At 25.7% G+C, this 23,334-nt stretch overlaps 1 protein-coding gene across 2 annotated transcripts in view; it reads right to left on the reverse strand.

The window, feature by feature from the left end:
* The window catches only part of LOC145835120 (molybdenum cofactor biosynthesis protein 1-like), a 29,792-nt gene extending 14,193 nt beyond the window's left edge, over positions 1 to 15,599 (reverse strand). For both annotated transcript variants that reach the window (XM_082942668.1, XM_082942667.1), the window contains exons 1-5: positions 15,444 to 15,599; positions 11,987 to 12,119; positions 6,733 to 6,900; positions 2,327 to 2,571; positions 135 to 246 (exon numbers count right to left, since the gene is read on the reverse strand). In XM_082942668.1, the coding sequence (XP_082798794.1) occupies positions 135 to 246; positions 2,327 to 2,571; positions 6,733 to 6,900; positions 11,987 to 12,119; positions 15,444 to 15,545 (760 nt within the window). In that variant the 5' untranslated portion in view covers positions 15,546 to 15,599. The remainder of the gene's footprint in view (positions 1 to 134; positions 247 to 2,326; positions 2,572 to 6,732; positions 6,901 to 11,986; positions 12,120 to 15,443) is intronic.
* Positions 15,600 to 23,334: the final 7,735 nt, after the last annotated feature.

The raw sequence follows: 23,334 nt of genomic DNA on the forward strand, positions 1-23,334 counted from the left end.
TTTATTAAAAAAAATTAGAATTATTTTTTGCCTTTCCGGAAAAGTGCGTACTTAAGGCGGGGTGCGTACTAAAAAAAAGTGCATACTTAAGTGGCAGGCTACTGTATTATACAAATTAAATGTTTTTCAATAACCATCAAAAGGCATGTACTCTATAAACCGAACATCTACAGGAATTTCTTTAGTAAAATTAACAAAATCACATACTTCGTCTTCGTTTAATCCCTTCATTACAACACAATTGACCTATTAAATATATCACTATATAAATTTGCTTCGAAATCGATTTAAAACTTTTATAAAAAAGAAAAGATTTAAAAAGTTACATATTATACATCTTAAAGTTACACAAAAGTATAATAAAAAAGGTTTAATAATTAGTGCAGTTTACTATTATAGTCTTCCATTAAAACATTTGTGTGCTTCGTAATACTCTATTAAACAAAACAAATTTAAAATAACAATATAATGATTGCTATTATTAAATAATTTCAACTCTAACTTTAAAATAACCTTTTTAAGTGTTCGAACGTGTATAATTTACATAAAATCAATTTTAGTTTTAACTATTTACATAGTGCTTACGACTTATATCAAACTGTATAGATTGTAGTATTGAAACTATAATATTAAACTATAATATTGATAAATTTTTTTTTTAAGTTTTAAGCATTCAATAGAAAAAAAAAAACTATGGCAATTTATTTGTTTTAAAGTAACAAGTTCAACTAAATAACTTATTTTGAAGGAGTCAAAAAAATATAAGTAATTCCATAAGTTTAAGATTTAAAAAGAAGTTATGAAAAATGTGTATTCTTAAATCTAAAAAACCTTGATTGGTTCTTTTAATGCATTATACCTATGAGTAATACTAATAATTTTGAATTCTGAATAAATAAAGTATGCTTGTATTGGCTATTATGAAACACTATTTTTCATACTTTACCCAGCTGTATAACTAATTTAGCACAGAAAAAAGTAATTAAAAGTATTTTTCAATTTGTTGTTATTAAATTTAACTTCATTAGATTACATATTATTAAGTTATATTTTAAACATTTACATACATTTATAATGATAAATTCAATTTAGTATGAAACTATTAAATTGTTGGCCTACAATTATCTAGATACTAAAATAGTTAGAAAATATAAAGTCTGATCTCAATGGTAAAAATGTTAAAACCGTTTACTGCATGTCAGCAATAATATTTTTTTCCTACAATAGACTTCATTTAATTCTGCTATAAGTTCATGTTTAGTTTAAAATTCTTAAAGAATCTGTAAAATAAAAACATTTAAATTTCTAAAAGCTAGACTAATTCTTTATAAGAAACCTACAAAAACTGAAAACTTTAAACTGTAACCACACAAGGATTGTGGATTACTTAATTTTTTAGTACTATTCATTATAGTACTATCTTTTTTAATTACTACTTTATAAATATTAGATGCTTTTTTTATATAAATCATACAGTACAGTTTGAGCAATGTATCTATTATAAAAAAAACCACAACCCTTTTTTTTTAAATAACCTTTTTCAAAGATATATTTTGCTTTTATAAATCACTTGGAAATAATTAAAACTTAATAACAAGTTATGTTTAAATGAAAAATACTTTAAAACTGAAGCTAATGTTAAATACAAAATACTTAAAAAACTCTTAAACAATTAAATATTGTTTAAATAATGTTTTTTATACTAAACCCATAAACATACAATCATTATACAAACATTTCTAAATATAGGTTTAATTATAACTTCAATCACGATCTCCATACAAAATCTATATCATAATAAAACAAGTCTCTCTTTTTTATGTTTTTAATGCGCTTTCATCAGTGTTTTAACGCTTCTCATCCTCAATGGATTTATTTGTAAAACTCGATATTCAAGTATTCAATATTAAACCAATCAACATTCAAACAAGGGAATAGCATATGAAAGATGCATTACATTACAAAACAATTTTATGCATAAGTACTTCAAACATAAATTAGTTAAGCTATACTGAAAAGTTGAAATATTAGTTTTTTTTAATGTTTTTTTTTTCTCTTTTAACCTATTAGAGATTTAAAGGCATTTAAAAAATAAGACAAATTTTATAATTCTTTAACTATGTGTCATACATCTCAAACAAAAATATTCTATGAGATTCTGCAAACTAAAGAGTTCAGATAAATAATAGTTAGGCTGAAGATTAAGTATAACAATTCAAAAAAAGTAAATATTCTAAAAACGAACTTGGCTTTATTATAAAAAGTTATCCTTAAAATCAATATAGTAATACTTTGATTACTTATAAAACATAGAGCTATTTACTACCTTTAAGCTTGTGAATCCCATTTCAGCACACTTTTTTATACTACTCATCACTCTTTCAAAACCTCTTCTTCTAGTAACAAATTCGTACTTTAAAGGTTGAAGTGTGTCTAAACTTATATTGACTGCATCAAGGCCAGCTTGTTTAAGTGCTGGTAACTTTCGTCCTAAAACAATCCCGTTTGTAGTTACTCCAATTGTTTTAAGTTGGTTTCCATATTGGTTATGCTTTAGGTCGTTCAGCGAAGCTATATACAACATAATAATTGTTCAAAATATTAATACCAAAAGGGTTATAATTTTCAATTAAGTAGGTAAAAAGATTAACATTCAATGAAATAATAACTATATAAAATTTATCAAAATCTAGATATTTTAACATATTTCGAAAAGCTTGAGAGCCGAACTGCTAGTTATAATTAATAAAAATGTTCATTTTAACACAAAAAGGTAAAATACATAAAATTTTATCGTAAAATATGTTTTACAAACTGAAACTTATGAGACTTTCTCATCTTTTTTGCAGGGTTATCTAATTTTTAGTGCTCTTATAAGGCTTTTTCACCGAAATAAATGCTGTTTTAACTATTTTGTAGACAAATTACCTGAAACCAAGTAACCACCGAAAGTTTAGAAAAAAAAATTCTAAGACTTATACAAAACTTTGTTATCAAGATTATTACTGACATAAAACCTCTTTTTGAAATTTCTAATTGAACCATTAAGTATTTAAATACACTTGTTTTTTTATCTTTTTATATACATAATTTTATTTTTTATATTTTAATATTCAAACACTTCAAGTCATATAAACTATTTGAGGAATGTTTTAAAAAAAATGAAGTATCTCGGTCAAAAAAAAGGTGAAAGGTTGAATTTTAATAAATTTAGAAATTTTCAAGAAAATTTATAATAAGGGTAGCTGAATGTTTTTAGAAAATTTTCTCCAGCTTTCGTTAGTTTTGGAATTTATTTTTAGTTTCAAAAAAGTTTAAGGTAAATAGCTCTCTTAAATAGTATAATGACATTGAAAAGATATCTTAAAACTTCTTTACATGTGGTTTTTAATAAAAAAAATTTGATGATGACAATATTTTTTTACATATATGATACACTTTTTGTGTCAAATCAAAACTTTACTAATTAAGATGTAAAATTTGTTTTTTAGTGATTTTAGTTCACAATTCCAGGTTTTTTCTTTATTTCTCAATTTCCAGATTTTTTTAGCCTACATTGTCAAATTTCAGGTTTTTCCCGGATTCCAATTTTTTTGGAAACCCTGCACAATGAAAAAATTGTAGTCTATATTTCTGAATCATAAAAATTTAATTTATCTGACCATATAATAAAGTTTAATTCAAACTTTTCTTTCTATAAAGATATACTTATATAGTTCATACTTTTATAATCATATAAAAGCTAATGTTATTTTTTGTAAAGTAAACAAACGCCTTAAACCCCCTATAGCTTAAACAGAGACGGGTAAGTTTTGCACGAAGAGAGTAAAAAAATACTAATTAAGAAAAATTACCAACCAAGAGTATGTGTTGAGTGTAACAGTGATAGTAAAAAACGAACAATAAACAAAAAAAAACATTTTTAAGAAAAAGCATACTGATCAAGGGGTAACAGTGATAGTTTTTAAAAAATGAAAAATATTTATATACATTTATAAAATTTCAACCCTCGCAAAAGTGTCTTCGTGCAAAAGTGACGTCACGCAAAAGTAACCCTTCGTGCAAAAGTGAACCTTAGTGAAAAAGTGTCTTCGTGCAAAAGTTTCCCTTGGTGCATATTTTACACCTACCCATTATTAGCATAGTAATTAGTAAATTAGATAGTTTTAAGTGCAACATTAAAGATTAATTTAAGTTATAGCTAAGAAATTATTAACATCAACCTATAAAACAAACGACAACAAAAGATAAAGTACAAAAAACTAAAAGCGTAAAACAAATCACTTAGTACTTCAAAACTCCAATAAAATTACAGACGATGTAAACAAGTCTTGCAATTGTATATCAAAAATTAACGGTCCGAATAATGGGAAAAACCTCATTAAAGGAGTGATTTATAAAGCTACAGTAGAATACAAAAATAAGGAGATAATATATATTGGGTCCACAGGGATACAATTTAAGAAAATATATTACAAGCACATTCAAGCCTTTAAGAATAAAGTAAAGAAATAAAACACAAAACTAAGCAAATTTATCGACAAAATTAAAGATGACAACAGCATTGGGAAAAAACTAAATGATAGGAGATTCTTCACTCCACAAATCAAAATAAACATGGCAAAATATGCACACTCTGCAATCTAGAGAGACTTGAAATTGCATTTGCAGACAATAACAAACTATTAAAATTTAAATCGGAATCGGTAGGAAAATACAGGTATTTTACAAAACATTAATTAGAATCTAAATTGTCAAGCTCTATTTTTCATCTTTAATTTTATGAATTTACCTAACTATGTTATTATACGTAATTTTGTAATTTGTTTTACACTTTTAGGTTTTTTTACTTTATCTTTTGTTGTAGTTGGTTTTATAATTTAATGTTAACTATTTGTTAGCTATTTAATCTAAATTTAATTACTAAATTCAATGTTTAATCTTTAATTTTACTTAAAATCACCAAGTTGACTGGTCACTATGCTAATATTATATAAATCATTTGTTTATTGTCACTTATTAGTTTATTTACTTGTGATCATTGCAGAAGCATGAAACAAATTTAAAGTAATAAACTATATATAACTTTTAAACTGATAGTATATTGGCTCATCCACTGTGCAGCTCTCTGTAAATTGAATTGTTACACATTAATTAATTTCCGTCTTGTTTTATTTATCATAGTTTTAACTGTTTTTAAATATTTTGCAACCTGTAGAACAACCTAAATTTTAAAAGCTGTTTTTCGTTTTCAAAAAAATATTTATCTCCGTGAACAAAAATTTTTTAAAGTGATTTATTGTTTTACTGTGCACAAATCTTTTGATATGTTGATATCCACTGCTTTTGCTTTGTATATACTTTTACTATATTTTTAAATCACTAAGAGCGCGACTGAAAGTATATGTTTTTATATATTACGTTTACAAATTACTATGACAAATACCTTTAAGTAGAGCGAACTCCAAGGTAGAAATTTTTACCTCATAACTAAAAACAACACCTATTCTAGTCTACTGTGTCCCATAATAAATAAGCACACAGAACAGCTGTGTGCAGGATATCACATTAAGCTAGTTTTTGATAGCAGAAAACTGTAAAACCACATTAGCAAGCAATATTTTAAACGAGCCATAAGTTTCTGACTCAAAAATAAATATGACAACTTCAAACATGACAGTTATCTATTAATAATTGTTAGGAGTTTAGATCGTTCTTAACAAAACAGAGAAATAATAGTAAATCCTTAAAAGTCTCAAAGGTTCCTCAGGCTTTTTACTTAACGTTCTCCAAGCTTTGTCATCAAACGTTTTCTGAGATCCGACATTTAAAAGCTTTTCCAGCTGATGTCCTCCAACAATATTTGGGCTTTGTCTGTCTAGGTTTTGATGCACCAAAGCAACATCAGTAAACTGTTTGCTTATTTGAAAGTCATTGTAATAGCAGACTTGAGATTTAACTTATACTACTTTTACTTCTTGTTTAATACTGGCTAAATAACTTTTTTGAAAGATATGCACTTGCCTCATTCCCTAATGCCTTAAATGTAGAGTTTTAAAGACACAATATAGTTAACTATAAAATCCTACGTCCTTGTAAAGTATGACTTTAATTTATTAGATATTATGCATCATTATACTTTAAGTAAACTGACTTAGTAAATATCTAAAGTTCATCCATCTTTAGACTTCGACTTTTTTTTCATATACCTGATAATTTTTGAAAGGACTTTGTCAAATCAGACTCTGTTGAAGTTTCATTTAAGTACTCTCCAACAAAAGATAAATAGCACTAATTAACAAATTTAATTTATTTTTTTAGGTGGTTTATGATCAGGGTTTCTTTTTATTTCTATGATTTTCATTGTGCGTAGATCAAATTATAAAGTTTGCTCGAGTTATTTCTTAATATCTCATTGTAAGCAGGACAAAAGCTATAAACAATAAATTGAAAAAAAAAAGACATATCTGAAGCTTAAAACAAAATAACAGAAAGACAGAAGATATGCAGCTATAACCAAATATTACTTTTTAATAAAATCTAAAACAATCAACTTAAACAGAAACAAAAGCCGTAGATACAAGCAGTTTTTATTTACACTATCTTTTCACCAACTTTTATTACTTTTTACTATACAGCTAGCTTTCAAATTTAATGTTTTCTTATTTATATTTTTGCATCAAATAAGCAACATAGTTTTGAAAATGTACACTACATAAAACATTAACTAACCAACGATATCAACAAAGTCTTTTCTTATTAGTGGTTCTCCTCCAGTTAACCTTATTTTTGTAACACCATTTTTAACAAATAAAGTTGAAAGTTGTAGAATTTCCTCATTTGTTAGAAGATTACTTTTAGATGTTAAATCAACTCCATTCTCTGGCATGCAGTATTGACCTGTTATATATTAAAAAAAGGCCTTAAAAATAAACCAAACTATACTTCAATTATTAGATCTAAAGTAGAATACAAAAAACTTCATAATTGATATTGTTATTTGTTGTCTTTATAATGTATAGAAAAATTAAATACATACTAAAAAATTATTTATTTAATTATATAAAAAAAAAGTTTTATACAGCCGCTTTCTGTCTCATATATTACTGACTAAATGAGCTAAAGTTTATTAAGCATGTTTTACAGTAACTTAGATTTTAAAAATTTTATAAGTATTATGGCGTAGTAACAATAAGGGTTTTCGTGCAGTAAGCTAAGTTTGAAAAATATGCTGATTTTAGTTTTGTCATTGGTTTAAGAATTTGTGTATTTTGAAAAAGTTTTAGTGATTGCTATTAAAAATTTTGTTAAGTATGGAAAAGAAAGGTTGTATAAGAAAAATGTTTTAAACTGTTAGTGTGCGAGGATTTTTTTTTGATTTAATATTTAGTTTTAATTTTGCTAAAAAAGTATTTTTGGTAATGAATGCATATATTTTGTCTTATGCTTTTCTTGTTTAGTTTTATGGTGTTGTCTGATTTGTCAAATTCGATTATTTCTAAGTTGCAAAGTCCGCAGCCGAATTTAGTATAAAATTTTGATTTTGAAATGTTTAGTATTTCTCATTTGATTTTATATTCTGTATTGTTATCTTTTAAATTTCATATGTAGTTTGCCAGTTCTGTTGTATGTATTTTCTAAATGTTGTTGAATAAAAATTTGTGATTCCTATACCTTTGTTTAAAACTATTTCACGTAAATTTCACGTACTGTTTGGTTGCTTTTTGGATGTTATTGTTGCTCTATAAATTATGTTAGAAACTAGGCACTGGTTCTTAAAAGGGCAGGGTTATTTGCGGAGATTGCAAAGTTTATTTTTTGTATTACTTTTATCGTTTATATTGTTTTTGTTTAAACTATTATTGTTATGTGCTTTTATTTTGCTTTTAAAACTACTTGTACAACTGTATGATATTTTAATTGGATTGCGGTTGAATATTTTTTATATGGTGGGTTTTCATCAAATGATGTGCTATTTAAGTTTAAAAACTGTTTGCCTATTTTAGAACTTACAGTTAAACTAAAAGGTGGGTTGAAAAGTATTACATCTCTTTTACTTTGTCTTTTATTTCTTTTTGATATAATGGTCTTGTCCTACTTTAAATTATCTTTGTAATTGGCTGAAATCAATGGTTTTTGATACTAACTTTTTAAATTGTTAAAACATTCTTCATTGTTAAATAGTTTTATGAGTCTACTGTTCATTGTTTCGGGTAGTTGTTTTAGTACTTGTCAGGGGTGATTAGAGTTGTTGTTTACGTATAAAGTTGGCGAGTTTGGTTTGTTATAGGCTTGGTAATTTGAGTTTAATATATCAAAGGATACATCTAAGAAATCTAGATTTGGAACTTATTTAGAATCAAGAATTTAGAATAATCCTATTGTTATTGGACACTAACGTTATTTTTAGCCGTTTTGTTTAAATAACTTAATCAAGTATGTAGCAGTGTTTTTAGCTGATCTTGGTGATTTGCTTCTTATTATCCCTAGTCCGTCATCTCTATATAATCAAAATTCATTATCTTTAAAAATCTTACTTTTTTAATTTCATTCAGTAAAAATAACCCTATTAAATCGCAGATTTCTGCCCCTTTAAATGATTCCATGCTAAGTTTAAGTAACTAGTTTGAACTTATTTATCTCCTAGTTTTGATTGTTATGTGTTAAAATTGCCTTACAAGAGTGTGTTATTAGACTCATTTCTTTGTTTGTTATTAGGTAAAAGTTTTCAGCGAATTCTAATGCTTTAACTAAATTACTTTTAATTATACTTGGATAAATATCAATTTTTACAAATCTTTTGTTTTTGTAAAATTTTGAATTTTCGAACCATGTAACTACTTTGTGTGTGATTTTCCATTTATTTAGTTCAGAATGTTTTCGTATTGTTGGATTAACTTTATCTATCAAGTTTTTTGAGTATTTAGTGAAAGAAGATTTACTTGGGATGATGACTTAGTATTCCATTTTATTAAGGAATTTTCTTTGTGATCTTTAATTGTAAGGAACACTTGGTTTTCTTGAAGTTTTGATATCTTGCCTTCTACGTTGTGTGTTTTTATTAGGTTATAGGTTTCATCTTTTATTTAATTCACACTTTTTTTGTTTGATATTTTATATTTGGCGCATACTTTTTCGTTTTAAACATTAAAAAGTTATATTTTTTTATATATTTATTGTAAACACTACTATATTAAGAGGTACGGGTCATACTCTAACAAGTTATATCTAAAAATAAGTTTAAAAACTAGGCATGAAACTTTTAGATATGTTTTAAAATTTAATGCGTAGGATAAAAATAGATAACAAAACATATACTTTTTTTTCCTTGTAAATAAGTACTTGAACAGATTTTGTAAAAAAACTAGTGCAGTATTAGTATACTTGGAATTTCAAATTTAAAACAATTTAGTGTAACTTACTGAGAAGTACAAAATGATTTACTACTTATACCTAGTTAATATAATTACTAACAATAGGATGGTTAATGTCAAAATAACTTTTTTATGTAAGTAATCATTATTCTTACAGACTCATTTTGAAAATAAATAAAGAAATGCAAAAAATATATAAAATAAATTAATAAATAAAGAAAAAAAATTGGGTGGATTTTGATAGTATACCAAAATTGCACAAGGGGACAAAATTCCACGAACACACTTTTGCACGGAGACATTTTTGCACAGATTGATTTTTTTTAATTTTCTTATTAATTTTAATTTTCTTTTTACTATCACTGTTACCCCTAACCCTTACCCTCGGTTGGTAGCTTCTTTTTTTTTTAATTTATTTATATATATATTATAGATTTTTTTTAATAATAAAAATTTTCATTAGTTATTTTTTATTTTAATGTTTACTATCACTTTAACCCCTAACCCTTACCCTCGGTCAGTAACATTTTTTCATTTTGTGTTTTTATTAGTTAAACTTTTAGTTTTTTATCTGTTTTTTTTTTTGCTCTCGGAAAAAAATTACCCTCCATGCAAAATTGTAACTTGTGTAAAATTGATCCTTGGTACAAAATTGTACTTGTGCAATTTTGTTCTTTCGTGAAATTTTGTCCCCTTGTGCAAATTTGTCTTTGTGCATAAGTATCTTTGTGCAATTTTGTACCTTTGTGCAATTTTGTCTTCGTGCAATTTAGTAACCTTGTGCAATTTTGACCCATTCCCCATTTATCTAGCCTAGAAAAGTAAAAAAATAAAAAAATAAAAAAGAGTTATTACTTATAAATGAAAAGACAGCAACCCTGTCTTCACTACCAAAATATGTATTTTAAAAGAACAAAAAACACTAATCAATAACAAAAATAGCAACAAAATAAAACTAAAAATAAGAACAAACAAGGCAAATCATGACATAAGTTAACTTGTACATAAATTGGTTTTAAGATTTACTAACTAAGATAATTATTCAATTTTATTTGAAACGTCATAATGTTTTTTTTTGTGATTATTTTAAAAAACACTTGGTACTTGCTTAAGATTGTTCTAATTAAACGCGTAATGCGTAGAAACATTAGTAAACAACACTAACATTAGTTGTTTTTTTGTATTAACAAAATAAATTGTAGCATATTGTTTTTATAACTTAGGAGTATCAATTTTTTAGATAAGGTTCTAGTACACTTAACTGATAGAAGACACTAAACAATAACAAAATAATAACAAACTTAATCTATCTATTATTTTTATTTAGTGTTTTTTATCAGTTAAGTGTACTAGAACCTAAAAAAAAATTGATACTTCTAAGTTATGAAAACAATATATAGTTTTATAACAGGCAGACTTAACACTATATACTGTATCTATTATTGACTATTAATCTACAACAGCGTTTCTCAAACTGGACCAAGTGGCTCCCTTAAGGGTCATGAGGTCATAATTTGAAACTTACACTAGATATTATGGAGTTGATGATGAAGAAAAAAAAAAGGAGATTTTAGGCGTTTTTAATGGTAGTTTTGAAACTTTTACTAGATTGGATATTATGGAAAAAATTAGAAATTTAGGGGCCTACAAGCTGTAAAAGGGGGAGCCACAAGACTATAATTTAAAACCTACACTAGATATTCTTGAGTTGATGATGAAGGGCAAAAAAAAAAAGGTCTTAGGCGGTTTTAATGGTAGTTTTTTGAGAAATCTTGTTAGAGAGGGCCATAGCTTTTTTTATTTCTTTAAAGTTAGTCTTTTGAAAAAAAGTTTGGGAAACCCTGATCTACAATAATCTATATTCTAATTATTCTTATCTTTAATAAAAAAATATATACACCTACACAAGCTTTAATTCTTTCCTTACGGTATTTATTTTTTTACAGAGCTCCGTCGAAGTGTGTTAACTTGTTAATAGACAGAAACATATGTTAGTTTAATAAAGAAACAGTACTGTTTAATTTATATTTGTCTTTAAATATTCCAGTGAACTTGTTTTGCTAGGATCTCTATTATTTGCTAGGAATGACTTTGAATTTTGAATAGCTTAATTTTATGTATTTATTTTTTATTGTTATTTTATTTTTATACTTTTGCTCTATCTTTAGTAAAATTACTAACCAACTTTAATGTATTTATGATGTTATAATATTTTTTTTTTAACTAATTTTGCTTATTTTTATTAAATGTGTATTTCTCTTGTAACTTAAAATTGATAACTTGCTCAAAAGTTTCAAGTTAGTTGCTAACTGTAGTAATTGAAAAGGATTATCCGAAATAAATATTACATGTATTTGCTCAATAAAAAACATATATTAAGTGTAAAATATATTTTTATTGTAAATAATTAAAACAGCTTAAGTAGCTAATACTTATTATATACTTATAATGTTATTTTTCTAAGTTTATAAAGTATTCCATATCTTTAAATATAACACAAAATTTAGACTAAAAATCAATAAAAATCAAGATATGCAAAACTAAATAAATTACTTTTCACGTTTCCTATACTATATACAAAGTTTTAAAATTACAAAAATAAGCAAACTTACATCTTAAATTGCACCTCTCTGTTAATGAAATTCTTAAATAATCATGTCCTCTATTAAACCTATCAAACAAAAAATCCGAAATACTTGGTTGATCTTTTTCTATTTGTTTTTTCAGCAAACTCAGTTTATCTGACTGTAAAATTAAAGTTGTATAAATTAAGTTTCTAATGACTACTATTAAATTTTATTTATAGTGATAACCAAGTACTTGAACAGTACAACGCAAAAGAAGGTAAAACCAAGAAAAATATTTTTTTTTATAATTTTTCTGGATAAAACAAGCTTTTTTTTTTATTCTTTGATTTTAATTATGTTTTCATTTTGACATATTGCAAATATTTAAGACAATAAAAGGTATGTGAGTAAGAGTTAAAGTAGTTGACAGAAAGATGAAAAATCAAATTTTGAGCAATAAGTAGAAAGTTTAATGAAATTAGTAAAAATAATTTCTTATAAATAATCCTAAAAGACTTTTTGACATACTTAAAAAAAAAACTATCCAAAAAATTTTTTTTTATTGAAACTTGCCAAAAAAGAGGGTAAAATTAAAACTTAATATTTTTTAATGGTTAGAATAAATACCTAATAATGGTTTTAATAACTACCTTTTAACACTAACTTTCAACTATTTTTTTTTGCTATGCTCATTATTTGCTCATTACCATGTCCAAATATGTACATTCAAAACTTAGTATTTATAAACACTATGTACAGTTTAGTTTGTTCTATGTTATATCTTGTTAGTAATTAATGTTAATTATATATATTTTATAACTTTTTTCCACTTGAAAAAATAAAATCTACATAATCTAAAACTATATTTCAATATCAATATAATTTAAAAGATTTTTTTAACTGTTGAACAAACTTACATAAAAAAACAAACAAATAATGTTTATATACATTTCTAATACTTTAGTTCTTTACTTTATAATATTTAAACAATTTAAAGGTTGCAATTACTTACTCATATAAGGACATAAAAACTACAGAAACCCACTATGGAATTCTTATTATAAATAAAGTTTTTTTTTTTCTTATGTTCTTTGGTAGAAAACACTTGCAGATAAAATTGTTTACAAAACTTCAGTTTATAACAAAATATCAAATAATTGCTTAGAAAAATCTTTTAAATTTTTAATGCACATATAAGTTTAAGTGCTTCCTGGTTCAAAACCCTTCTACAATAAATTTTAAATAACTATTAGTTTATAATAATAATAATGAAAATGTTGTGTATGTTTTTTATTTTCCAGATATGCTCGAGGATGCTCCATTTTATGCGTAATTGGTTTTGTTGTTTTTCAAATGCTAAGTTTTGCTAGTTTGGTCCTGTTGTCTTCAAAATTTTTGAAGCTGTTATTGTGATTATACCATCTACTTTTTAAAGTATTTCCGGTTGAGCCTACATAACTCTTTGCTTCCTTTGCAGATGATATCATGGCTTTGTAAATTACATTTATTATTTAGCATTATTAATTATAATCAATTACGACATAAAATGGAGCATCCTCCACCATATCAGGGAAACAAAAAACATACACAACATCTGCAAAACTTGTATTTTAGAAAAAATAGAGATAGCCAATGCTAACAAAAAGACTAATTTTAATAAGAGGTACGAACTGTTTGCAATCAGCTTGCATTTCCAAAAACTCTGTTTAAAACTTAAACTATCACTCATTAATTAGTAAGTTAAATTATTTGTAATTGTAAGGAGTTATCTTCACCTCTAGAATCTACAAAATACAACCCTAAATTATAAGTTATTGATTACATTAATCTTCTAAAATAGACACTTTAGTAAAAATTTTTTAAATTTATGGCAAAATACAAACTATTTCTATTTTGCACATCCATTTAAACAGCAAGATAATTATGCCACAAAATTAAATCAAAAAAATTTTTCGAATTTTATTCTTCAGCTTTTTTAACTAAAACCTATACCAATTGCAAGTTTATTATTATACTTTAATTTGTTAACAACTAACTTCAACGTGGGTTCAGTTTTTTTATCAATTATTTAGTATTTTTTAATCTATAGTGTTTATGAAACTTGTACAAATAAAAAAAATAATTAAAAGTTGTTGTTAATTTTTTTTATTTTAAACACAAGTTAACTTTTATTTATTATATTATTTTATATATTATATTTTATTATTATACCTTCTATTTATTTGTTAAACATTTTTTAAAGATTTATTTGTAACAACTGATGATCTCTTATACGATAGTATAAGATAGAAACATTGTTTTGTTGATAATAAACTGTAAAATAAAATACAGAACTAATCTCCTTAAGACTACTTAAGTTGAGAACTTTCTATTGTTTTTGATTTAGAGCAAACTACAATAATAATAATAAAATGGCCACCCTGGAATCAATCAAGTTGTTTTACCTAACAATTATAGATTACTTCTCTGAGTGTAATTAGAATGCAGTTTTGAATAATTAAAATGTTGTTGCATCATAAATACTGAACAGATAATTTGAATTTTAAATTGCTGTAAAATAAAAACTATAAATAGTACCTATACAAATGTTCTATAACTTTGAAAACTGACAACTTTAAGACTAATTTAAAACAAATTACAGGTAAAACAGAGGTAAAAGCAAAACAATATTTTTTTTGAGTTATATGTTAAGCTAATACTTACAAAACTTTATAATACTTGTTATTTTTTTTAATATGAATAGTATTATTATTTTGTATTATTTTCTATCTTCTATATATTTTTATAGATTTAATACTTTTAGTTGAATATTGGTTTACTTAACTTTTTAACAGCTTATTATGATGTCAATATTTATTAAGTCTGATGTTTTTTACCATAAAAAAATTAAAATATGAGCCAATAATCAAGTTTTTAGCTAAAAAACAATTTTCATTGTTTTGACATAAAAACTAAAAAAAAGTTAAACTTTGCATGCCGTTATATAAAGTATATCAATAGAACATATAAGAATTTTCATTACTATACGTAAAGTAGTTTTTGAAATACTAAGGTATTTTGCTGAAAATTCTATTTGTGAAATCAAAATTGTTTACAGTAAGATATAAATTTGTAAGTGTAATATTTTTTTTATAAGAACTCTACCCCAATCAGAAGTGCACCTAATAATTGTAATTACAACTATAAAACTAACAAAAATTAAAAGTTGAGTTTAAAATAATTTAAATACACAAATATTTAAAATATAATCAACTTTATTTGAATTTTTGAATTTAAATAAAAAAGTAAGCTAAGTTTTTCAAAAAAAAAAGTTTCTCATAAAGTTGGTAAACTAGACTGAGTTTGTGAGGTTTTCTTAATGATATTAAGACTCAAATTACTAATCTTAAAAAAAACCTTCAAAACTTTATACTACATGATCAGCAAAATTTACTTATATTCTTTTTAAGATTTCAAAATTTAGACTTATTTGTATTTATTAACTATTTTATTTCATCTAAACCTTAAGCGAATTGTGCAAAAAACTTGCTTGGCAAGCAGTCAATGAGTAGCTTAAAGTCATCTGCAATTGTCTTTTATAGCTTTTAACTGTTGAAGAAAACATCACATTTGCTTACAAAATGTAGAAGTTTTCAGCAATGGTCTACACAACAGGTAGTTAGAAACTATAAATTTAATTTTGATTGTTGTCTACAAATGATTTATACAGAATTTACTTAAATTCTTTTTAGGGTTTTACCCAAAAACAAAAACCATATTTTACAAGCTGAGAAACAGGGCTGCTGCAATTGTTGATCTATTTGATATACAAAAATTATCTAAATATGACATTAGAAAAAAACACAAAAAATATTAAGAATATAATAATGAAAACACTTTATTTCAAGCACTAAAAACGCTGCTGAAAATTTTTCAATTTCATATAGTTAGCACTAATTTGCACCTTAATCATTAACAGTTATCGCAACGATCCATGACCGATTTCGTTCTCATTAGAATTAATGTGACTGACATATCACAAAAACTGCTGATTAATTAAATCGAAATTGGCGTAATTAATTTTATTAATACAGCTTATGCCTTAAAAATCATACTTTTAGCTTTAAACTATTAAATAATTGCTTTGCTTTTTAGTCAGTTATTTTCTTTTAGTTTTTAAGATAGTTAAAGTTAAACTGATAGATTTCTACTTTATAGCAGCTTATATTTCTACCGAACATTTATTACTTAAATATAGTTTGTCACTGGAGCAGTTGTTAAAGGTCGTGTGATGAAATCTAGTTCTTTTTGTTTTGTGGTAATAACATCTAAACTTTGCTGACGATATTCAGTTTTTTAGTTAATTACTAGACTTTCAAAATACCAATTTATAATGAATATTTATACTCTAGACTAAATCTAACTTTGACATAAGTTTTTTAACAAGTATGTTTAATGTTGCATTTTGGTCAGAATTTTATGAACATCGCTAAAGAAACGGTTTAAAGTTTTAAAATAAATAATGAACAAAAAATAACATGTTCTATGATGACATATAATAAAATGGCTTTTTGTGAATAATATTTGTTAAGCGAAAGATAGAATGAGGGTTAGATTTAAGAACTTAAATTTTAAAAAAATAGTTGAGAAACAATCAAAGAGAGTATAATCTACTAATAATCTAACTTAAAAATGTATAATAACTTAAATTAAAAAAATAATAGTTTACAACTGGAAATGGGTATGTTATAAAGCATGCACAAATTAATTAATTGTTAATAAAATATAATTTACTAATGAACTGACTAAAAAGACAAATTAACTTGAGTGGTTTGTTTATATCGTGATTTATTGTGTAATTTAGTTTACTTTACTAATTTTAGAATTAATAATTACAAATATTATATAGTTTTATAACAGTCGGATTTAATATTAAGTACTTTACCTATTATTAATTATTATCTGTAGAAATTATTTTATTGAAAACATGTATACACCTACTTTATTCTATGCTTCTATTCTTTAATTATAGTAATTATTTTATACAGAACCTAGTTGAAGTGTGTTGATTCGTTAACATACAGAAACATATGTTGGTACAATAAAGGAAGTTTACTGTACATTTTGTTTTTAATAAAAAAAAAGATAAGTATAACAATATAAAATGGGAATACTATCATAACGCACACACGAAAATCTAATATCTTAATATAATTTATACCTATGTGAGGTACAATCTATGAATATTCATTTAAGTATTGCGGGCATTGGGTTATCAGTTCGTTTCTCTTGTTTAAGGTTTTTCTTTTGTCTGCTAGGACTATATGGAGTCTTTCTATGTTACATAAAGTGCACATGTTAGTATGGTTTGTGTTAGAATTTACTGATTCTACTATTTTCCATTTAATTGAGTATTTTATATGGTTACTGTTAAGATACCATAGGTGAGTTGCAAGTTGGGTACAACTTTTGGGTTTGCATTTAAAAGGTTTGAGGAAAAATGCTTTGTGTTCATTATATCTAGACTTGAATGTTCTTTTGGTTGAATCAATGTAAATTTTGTGGTCATTTACGGATGTGTAAACCTTAGCTTGATATATAAAGTTATTTAGGCAACACTTGTTATTCACGGGGCAGTTTGTTTTTGATCTACAATTACAAAGTTTTTCGTTTTTTTTCTGATTTTTACATCAGTTTTTTGTTGTGTGAATTTATAAGGGCCATAACATTTAGTGTGCGGCAGTATGATATTTTAATACAATTTCTCTTAATTATTTTGTGGTAGATGCTGTCTTTGTTAAAATGCTTATCTATTAATTCCAGGAAAGGCTTGCGAATTTTGGTCTGTACAGGTTTACAAAGGGGGGGGGGGGGGTTGTAATAGATGCGATTTCTTTTTTTACTTTTGTTAATGGTTGTACTATCAAATTGTTTGTAGGTTAAATTTTATTTAAAATTACTTTTGTTTAATGCATTTTGGTATAAGCATGGTTGCCACAGATCAAGCTGAGAAAATTTGCCGGACTTTTTACCAAAATTTATTGACTTTTCAAAATCAAACTCTTTGTTTAAACTTATTCTAAAATACATAATCTAACCCTTAAAACTATATAAAGCTTTCAATCTTATTTTTCTACAGGTTTAAACAACAGTTTTTTTGATGAATTCAATCATCTAACTTCCATTACATCACTTAAACCATCTGTGTATGATTTAAGTATTTGTAATAAACAGATCTATCAGCAAAATACTTATAATATTACCTTATAAACATAGCTTGTCCATTATTATTCCAGCAAGATGTTTTCGAAATATGGTCTAAGTCTAAAATTTATCATGTATGATAATTTTGTTCGGGCCATCTGACATGACTTTGCTATTGCACTGTCAGGAAATATTTTTTGTTCATCTCCGCCAGTTTGTTACACGAACTGGCTGAGTAAATGTATTTGACAGTGTGTAATGCACATAAAATTTCAGCGGTTGTGGTTTGTGACTTACTTACCAAACCTACTGATGGGCTTACACCACTGCTCTCACAACTTGTTACTCTGTAGCTGCTCTCACCACTTACTTCACTCAAGCTTGATCCAACATTATAGAAAAATTATTGGAATCGGTGAACTCCTGGCCTTTTATTTCTATGTCCAGCTCCATTCATATGTACAGTGAGTGCTTTTCTTCCCATATTTGACAGTGACAGAGAACATGAAACCACTTGCATTTAAACTTTTGTGTATATATCACAGTTTCACTATGGAAGTGTCCTTGCTACAGATAATCAATACTGAAAAGCCTACAAAATCTGCTTGTTCAAGTAGGGTACTTGTTTAATATTTAATAGAAAAAATTTGCAGTTTTATAAGGGATATTTTACTAATTTATACCAGATGAAGGCATTGGAAATTAAATAATTTTGAAATTTTTTCTGACTTAAGATTTTTATTTAATTTTTACCTGTTAAAGGCTTTAGAAAATAAGGAAATTTAAACTGACTTTTTTTTTTGTTTTATCAAATTTCCTAACTATTTTTTCAAAACCCGCAATTTTTGCTTGACTTTTGTCATCAAAAAAAAAAATTCCTGACCATTTGGCAGGGAACGTGTCAGAAAAGTACGGGTGACACTTTAGCACAGAGTGACACTTTAGCACGGGGTGACACTTTAGCATGGAGTGACACTTTAGCACGGAGTGACACTTTAGCACGGCGTCACTTTAGCACAGAATGACATTTTATCACGGAGTGACATATTAGCACGTCGTCACTTTAGCACGGAGTGACAATTTAGTATGGACTAACAATATTTTTTAAGCGTAAATACATTAAAATTATAAAAACAAACTATGCAAAATGTAGAATAAAAGTTACAAAGTTTTAAATATGTTTAAAAGTTAAAGTTTTAACTAAAAACCTATCTTATCTTTTTATAATAATATTAAAACAGATTAACAAATTTTATTAACTTATTTACCAAAACATTAAAACGAAGGCATTATCAAAACTTTTAGTATTGTGTTTTCAACAAAAAACTATTTGTATAAACCTAGCCACATAAATAAGCTCAAGGTTTTTTATTCCATTTAAATTAGCTTAAAATCATTTTAGTAAGTAAATATAAATATTAATAGTTACTGATAAATAAATTGCCTTTGTTTTTAAAACACCGATAACTAAAAACATTAAAATTCAGATATGTTTGAATATCGCAATACAAAAAGATGTTAAGTTCCTATACTTCTACATCTACGTGTGTCGCAAATTTTAATACGAATGTATGTGTTATAAGATTTACTATTTTCATTAAAAAAATAAGAATTATTTTATTTATTATATGTACTTCAAAAGAGTAGTTTTAAATGTTATTTGCTGTCATTAAAGGAATATTTATGCCGTTTACTTATTTTACATATACTTATAACTAGTTTATGCATTTTTTAGGTTTCAAACAGATTCTAACTTTGCTAAAGATGCAAAAATGATTCTGTCATTGGCATTTCTACCAACAGAGAAAGTAATCGATGGACTAGAGGCTCTTATTGCAAATGTTTCTGAAGAACTAGTCACAGTCTTGGAATGGTTCCGCTACTATTATGTTGAAGGTTAAGAACATCTTAATTAATTTTTGTACTAATGTTTTGTACACTTTAACTTATTGCCTAAAACTATTTTTTAGTACGTTTAAATTAAAGTATAGTAAAGATATTTATTAATAATCTAATTGTACTTAAAATTTAAATCATTAATTCATATAATGATATGTAGATAAATAACAGATTTCATTAATTTCTAAAAGAATGTAAAAAAACATTAAACTTATAGGTGCTAGAGGTCTGCCTTTATTTCCTATCACTTTGTGGAATCAGTACCAACGAGTCCTTGCAAGAAGTGATAGGACAAATAATATCGCGGAAGCAACTCACCGAGCATTGTACTCTGTACTCAACGGTAGCAACCCTAATCTTCGGAGTATCGTTGATGTATTGAAAATCACCCAAAATTCTCGAGATTTGGGTGTCGAGCACCTTTAGGCAGGGATGAAACCAGATCCTAAAAGAATAAGGTTCCGGCAAGCGGACGAACGGGTGTTTTATCTTGTTTCAAACTTTAATGAAAATGATAACATACTGGAATTCCTACGCGGAATACAGTATAATTTGAGTATTGATTAAGTTTAAAGTTTTATAAACTTCTTTTTTGTTCGTTCTTTATATAAAGTTTAAACTAATTCGTGTTTTACATTAATAAAGTATTTAATCCAACCAAGCAATAATATTTTATTGTATATAACAAAATATCATAATTTTAAGAAATTTAATTTTTTAAAGCATTTAACTGTTCAATTACCAGTTATTTACTAAATTTTTGTTTTCTAGTACTTTTTTTGATTTTAAATATAGTACTTTTCAAAAAATTTAGCCTACTAAAGATGTTAACACTTATTACTGCCTACGATTGATTTTTATAATTTTAAATCTTAATTAATTTTAAAAGGCTTCCAAGCTTTGTCTTAAATTTACTCCTTGCTTAACTATAATTTAAATAAAAATAACTTTGGTAGATATACTTCCCTTTAATTTCACAGTTTTAAGTTCCTAAAATTCTTAATCAAAGGATGCTTAATAAGTAAATTTAAGTTTTAAACATTTTAACAAATATATTCTTAATTACTATTCAAATTAATTGCATAAAAGTACCGAATGTACTTAAGTGAAGCTGCGCTATAAAGTAACTCTGTGCTAAAATGTCATTCTGTGCTAAAGTGTGGACCCGTGCTAAAGTGACGCTGTGCTTTTCTGACACCTACCCATAACATATAATGGTTTGGCAAGTGTGCATAAGGGTGTCTTTTTCTTGTTTGTTGTGTATTTTTTGCAAATTTAATAGCTTTGGTTAGATGTTCTTTTTTTTATTGAAGGGTAAAATTTTTATATCAAAATTGATGAAGCATTTATAGGTTTATCATTAAAGTTATTGAACCACTTGATAACTTCTTCAGAATTTAACCATTGGGTTAGTTTTGATCTTATTTTGTCAATGGACCTATCCCTAAACACCTACTGTCCCAACCGTAAACCTAATTCCAAAACTAACTACATCAACAACAATTCCAACCATCCTAAAACATACGTAACAATATACCAGATATGAATGAAAAAGATTATGCAAATTATTTAAAAATGAAGAAGTTTTCAATAACACCAAAGGCTTATACCAAAATGCATTAAACAAAAGAAATTTTAAATATAATTTAACAGTACAACCATTAACAAATTGCATTTATTACAAGAGTAGTAAAGGGCCATAATTTAAAACTGACACTAGATATTGAGGAGCTGATGGTGAAGAGCGACAAAAAATTGTTGGGTGCATTTTTGAATAACCTTGTCAGAGGGGAGCACAGCTTTTTAACTTCTTTAGAGAGGCTTATAATATAAGTTTAGGAAACCCTGATTAAGATGTACATATTATAATTATTTAATAACAATTATTTATATACGCTTATAAAACGTAGTCAAAAAATAACTGTATAAAAGATGTCATACTTTAAATGTTCTTATGAATCACTTTGCCTGGCGTTGGTTTAAACTTAGTTTCAGTTTATTGATAAGCGGTTTCTGATGTCAGCTTGGAGAGCGGTTGGAAACGATTGTAGCAATGGTTTAATAAGTCAATCGTACAAAAATGACTGTTAGTCGTGCAAAACAGACCCGTCCCCCCAAATTTATATTACAGTGCAATTAGTTATACTAAGTTTTGAGCACTAAAGTATTCTGAAAAACAAATAAGTATAGAAAATACAACTTAGTTAATCAAAAAAAGTTCAGATAGTATGCTGTAGTTATGTTAGAATTAATTTTGACTATAATTGAACACTTATAGTTATCAAATAATGTAAACACAATTTTGAAGATATACTTATTCAGATTCTATAAGACAATTTTTTTCATAAATAGATATAAATAAAATATTATTCAAACTGAATATCCCTAATGGAAAGAATTGTCTTATAACAAACTCTGAGTAAAACAATCTCGTAAGTACTTTATTTATTATAATAAAGAAGCTCCTTCTCATTATGGTATAAACGATAAATATAACTATACAATTTAATTGTTTCTTTTTGTTAGGAAACTTTGTATATTATAGTTTTTATGAAATGCTATTATATTTATTAGTGTTAAGTAAGAGGTAAGTAACATTTTTAACTGGCGAGCTGGACTTTAAAAAAAGTCTTTGCGAGCCATATGACAAAACATTTTATGCTATAAAAACTTTAAAAACATAATTTTAATAAAACAATAAATAAACGCTAGTATATACTGTAAACTAAATTTTTAGCACATTTCAAAAGCTTAATTTTACCAAAAAAATTATATTTCTTGTTTTACAAGATAAGAAATACGTTGCGGGCCGGATTAGCCCGTGAGTCAGACATTGCCCACCCCTAGTATAAAGGGACTAACAACTGTTTTGATGAATACATAAGAAATTGGTTGATAATTATTAGAAGTTACCTTTAAAAAAAACATTCTTTTACTCAAGTAAAATAAATTATCCTCAGATAGTACATAAATGTGAAAAGCTAAGTTCAAGTTCAACAATATATAACATACAAACTTGAGAACAATAACCAAGCAAATATGTGGCAATTATAAACAAAAAGACTCATTTACGCGATAAGAAAAATATAACTATAAAATTTGATTTATAAAGCTTGAATTAAGTAAATATCTAAAAGAATAACTTCGTTTTTTTTTTAATTATTTGAAAGCAGAAAACAGTTGATTAAAAATTAAATGTAAATAAAATATTGGAAATAGCTTGAGCTAATTAAAAGTTAAACAAAAAAAAATTATTTTAAGAAACATAATAATTCACAACTGTTTATAAAACAAAAAAAAAATTACACGGA

This window comes from Thalia democratica, chromosome 4 (assembly GCF_965202585.1).
Source record: "Thalia democratica chromosome 4, ktThaDemo2.hap1.1, whole genome shotgun sequence".
Classification (NCBI taxonomy): domain Eukaryota; kingdom Metazoa; phylum Chordata; class Thaliacea; order Salpida; family Salpidae; genus Thalia; species Thalia democratica.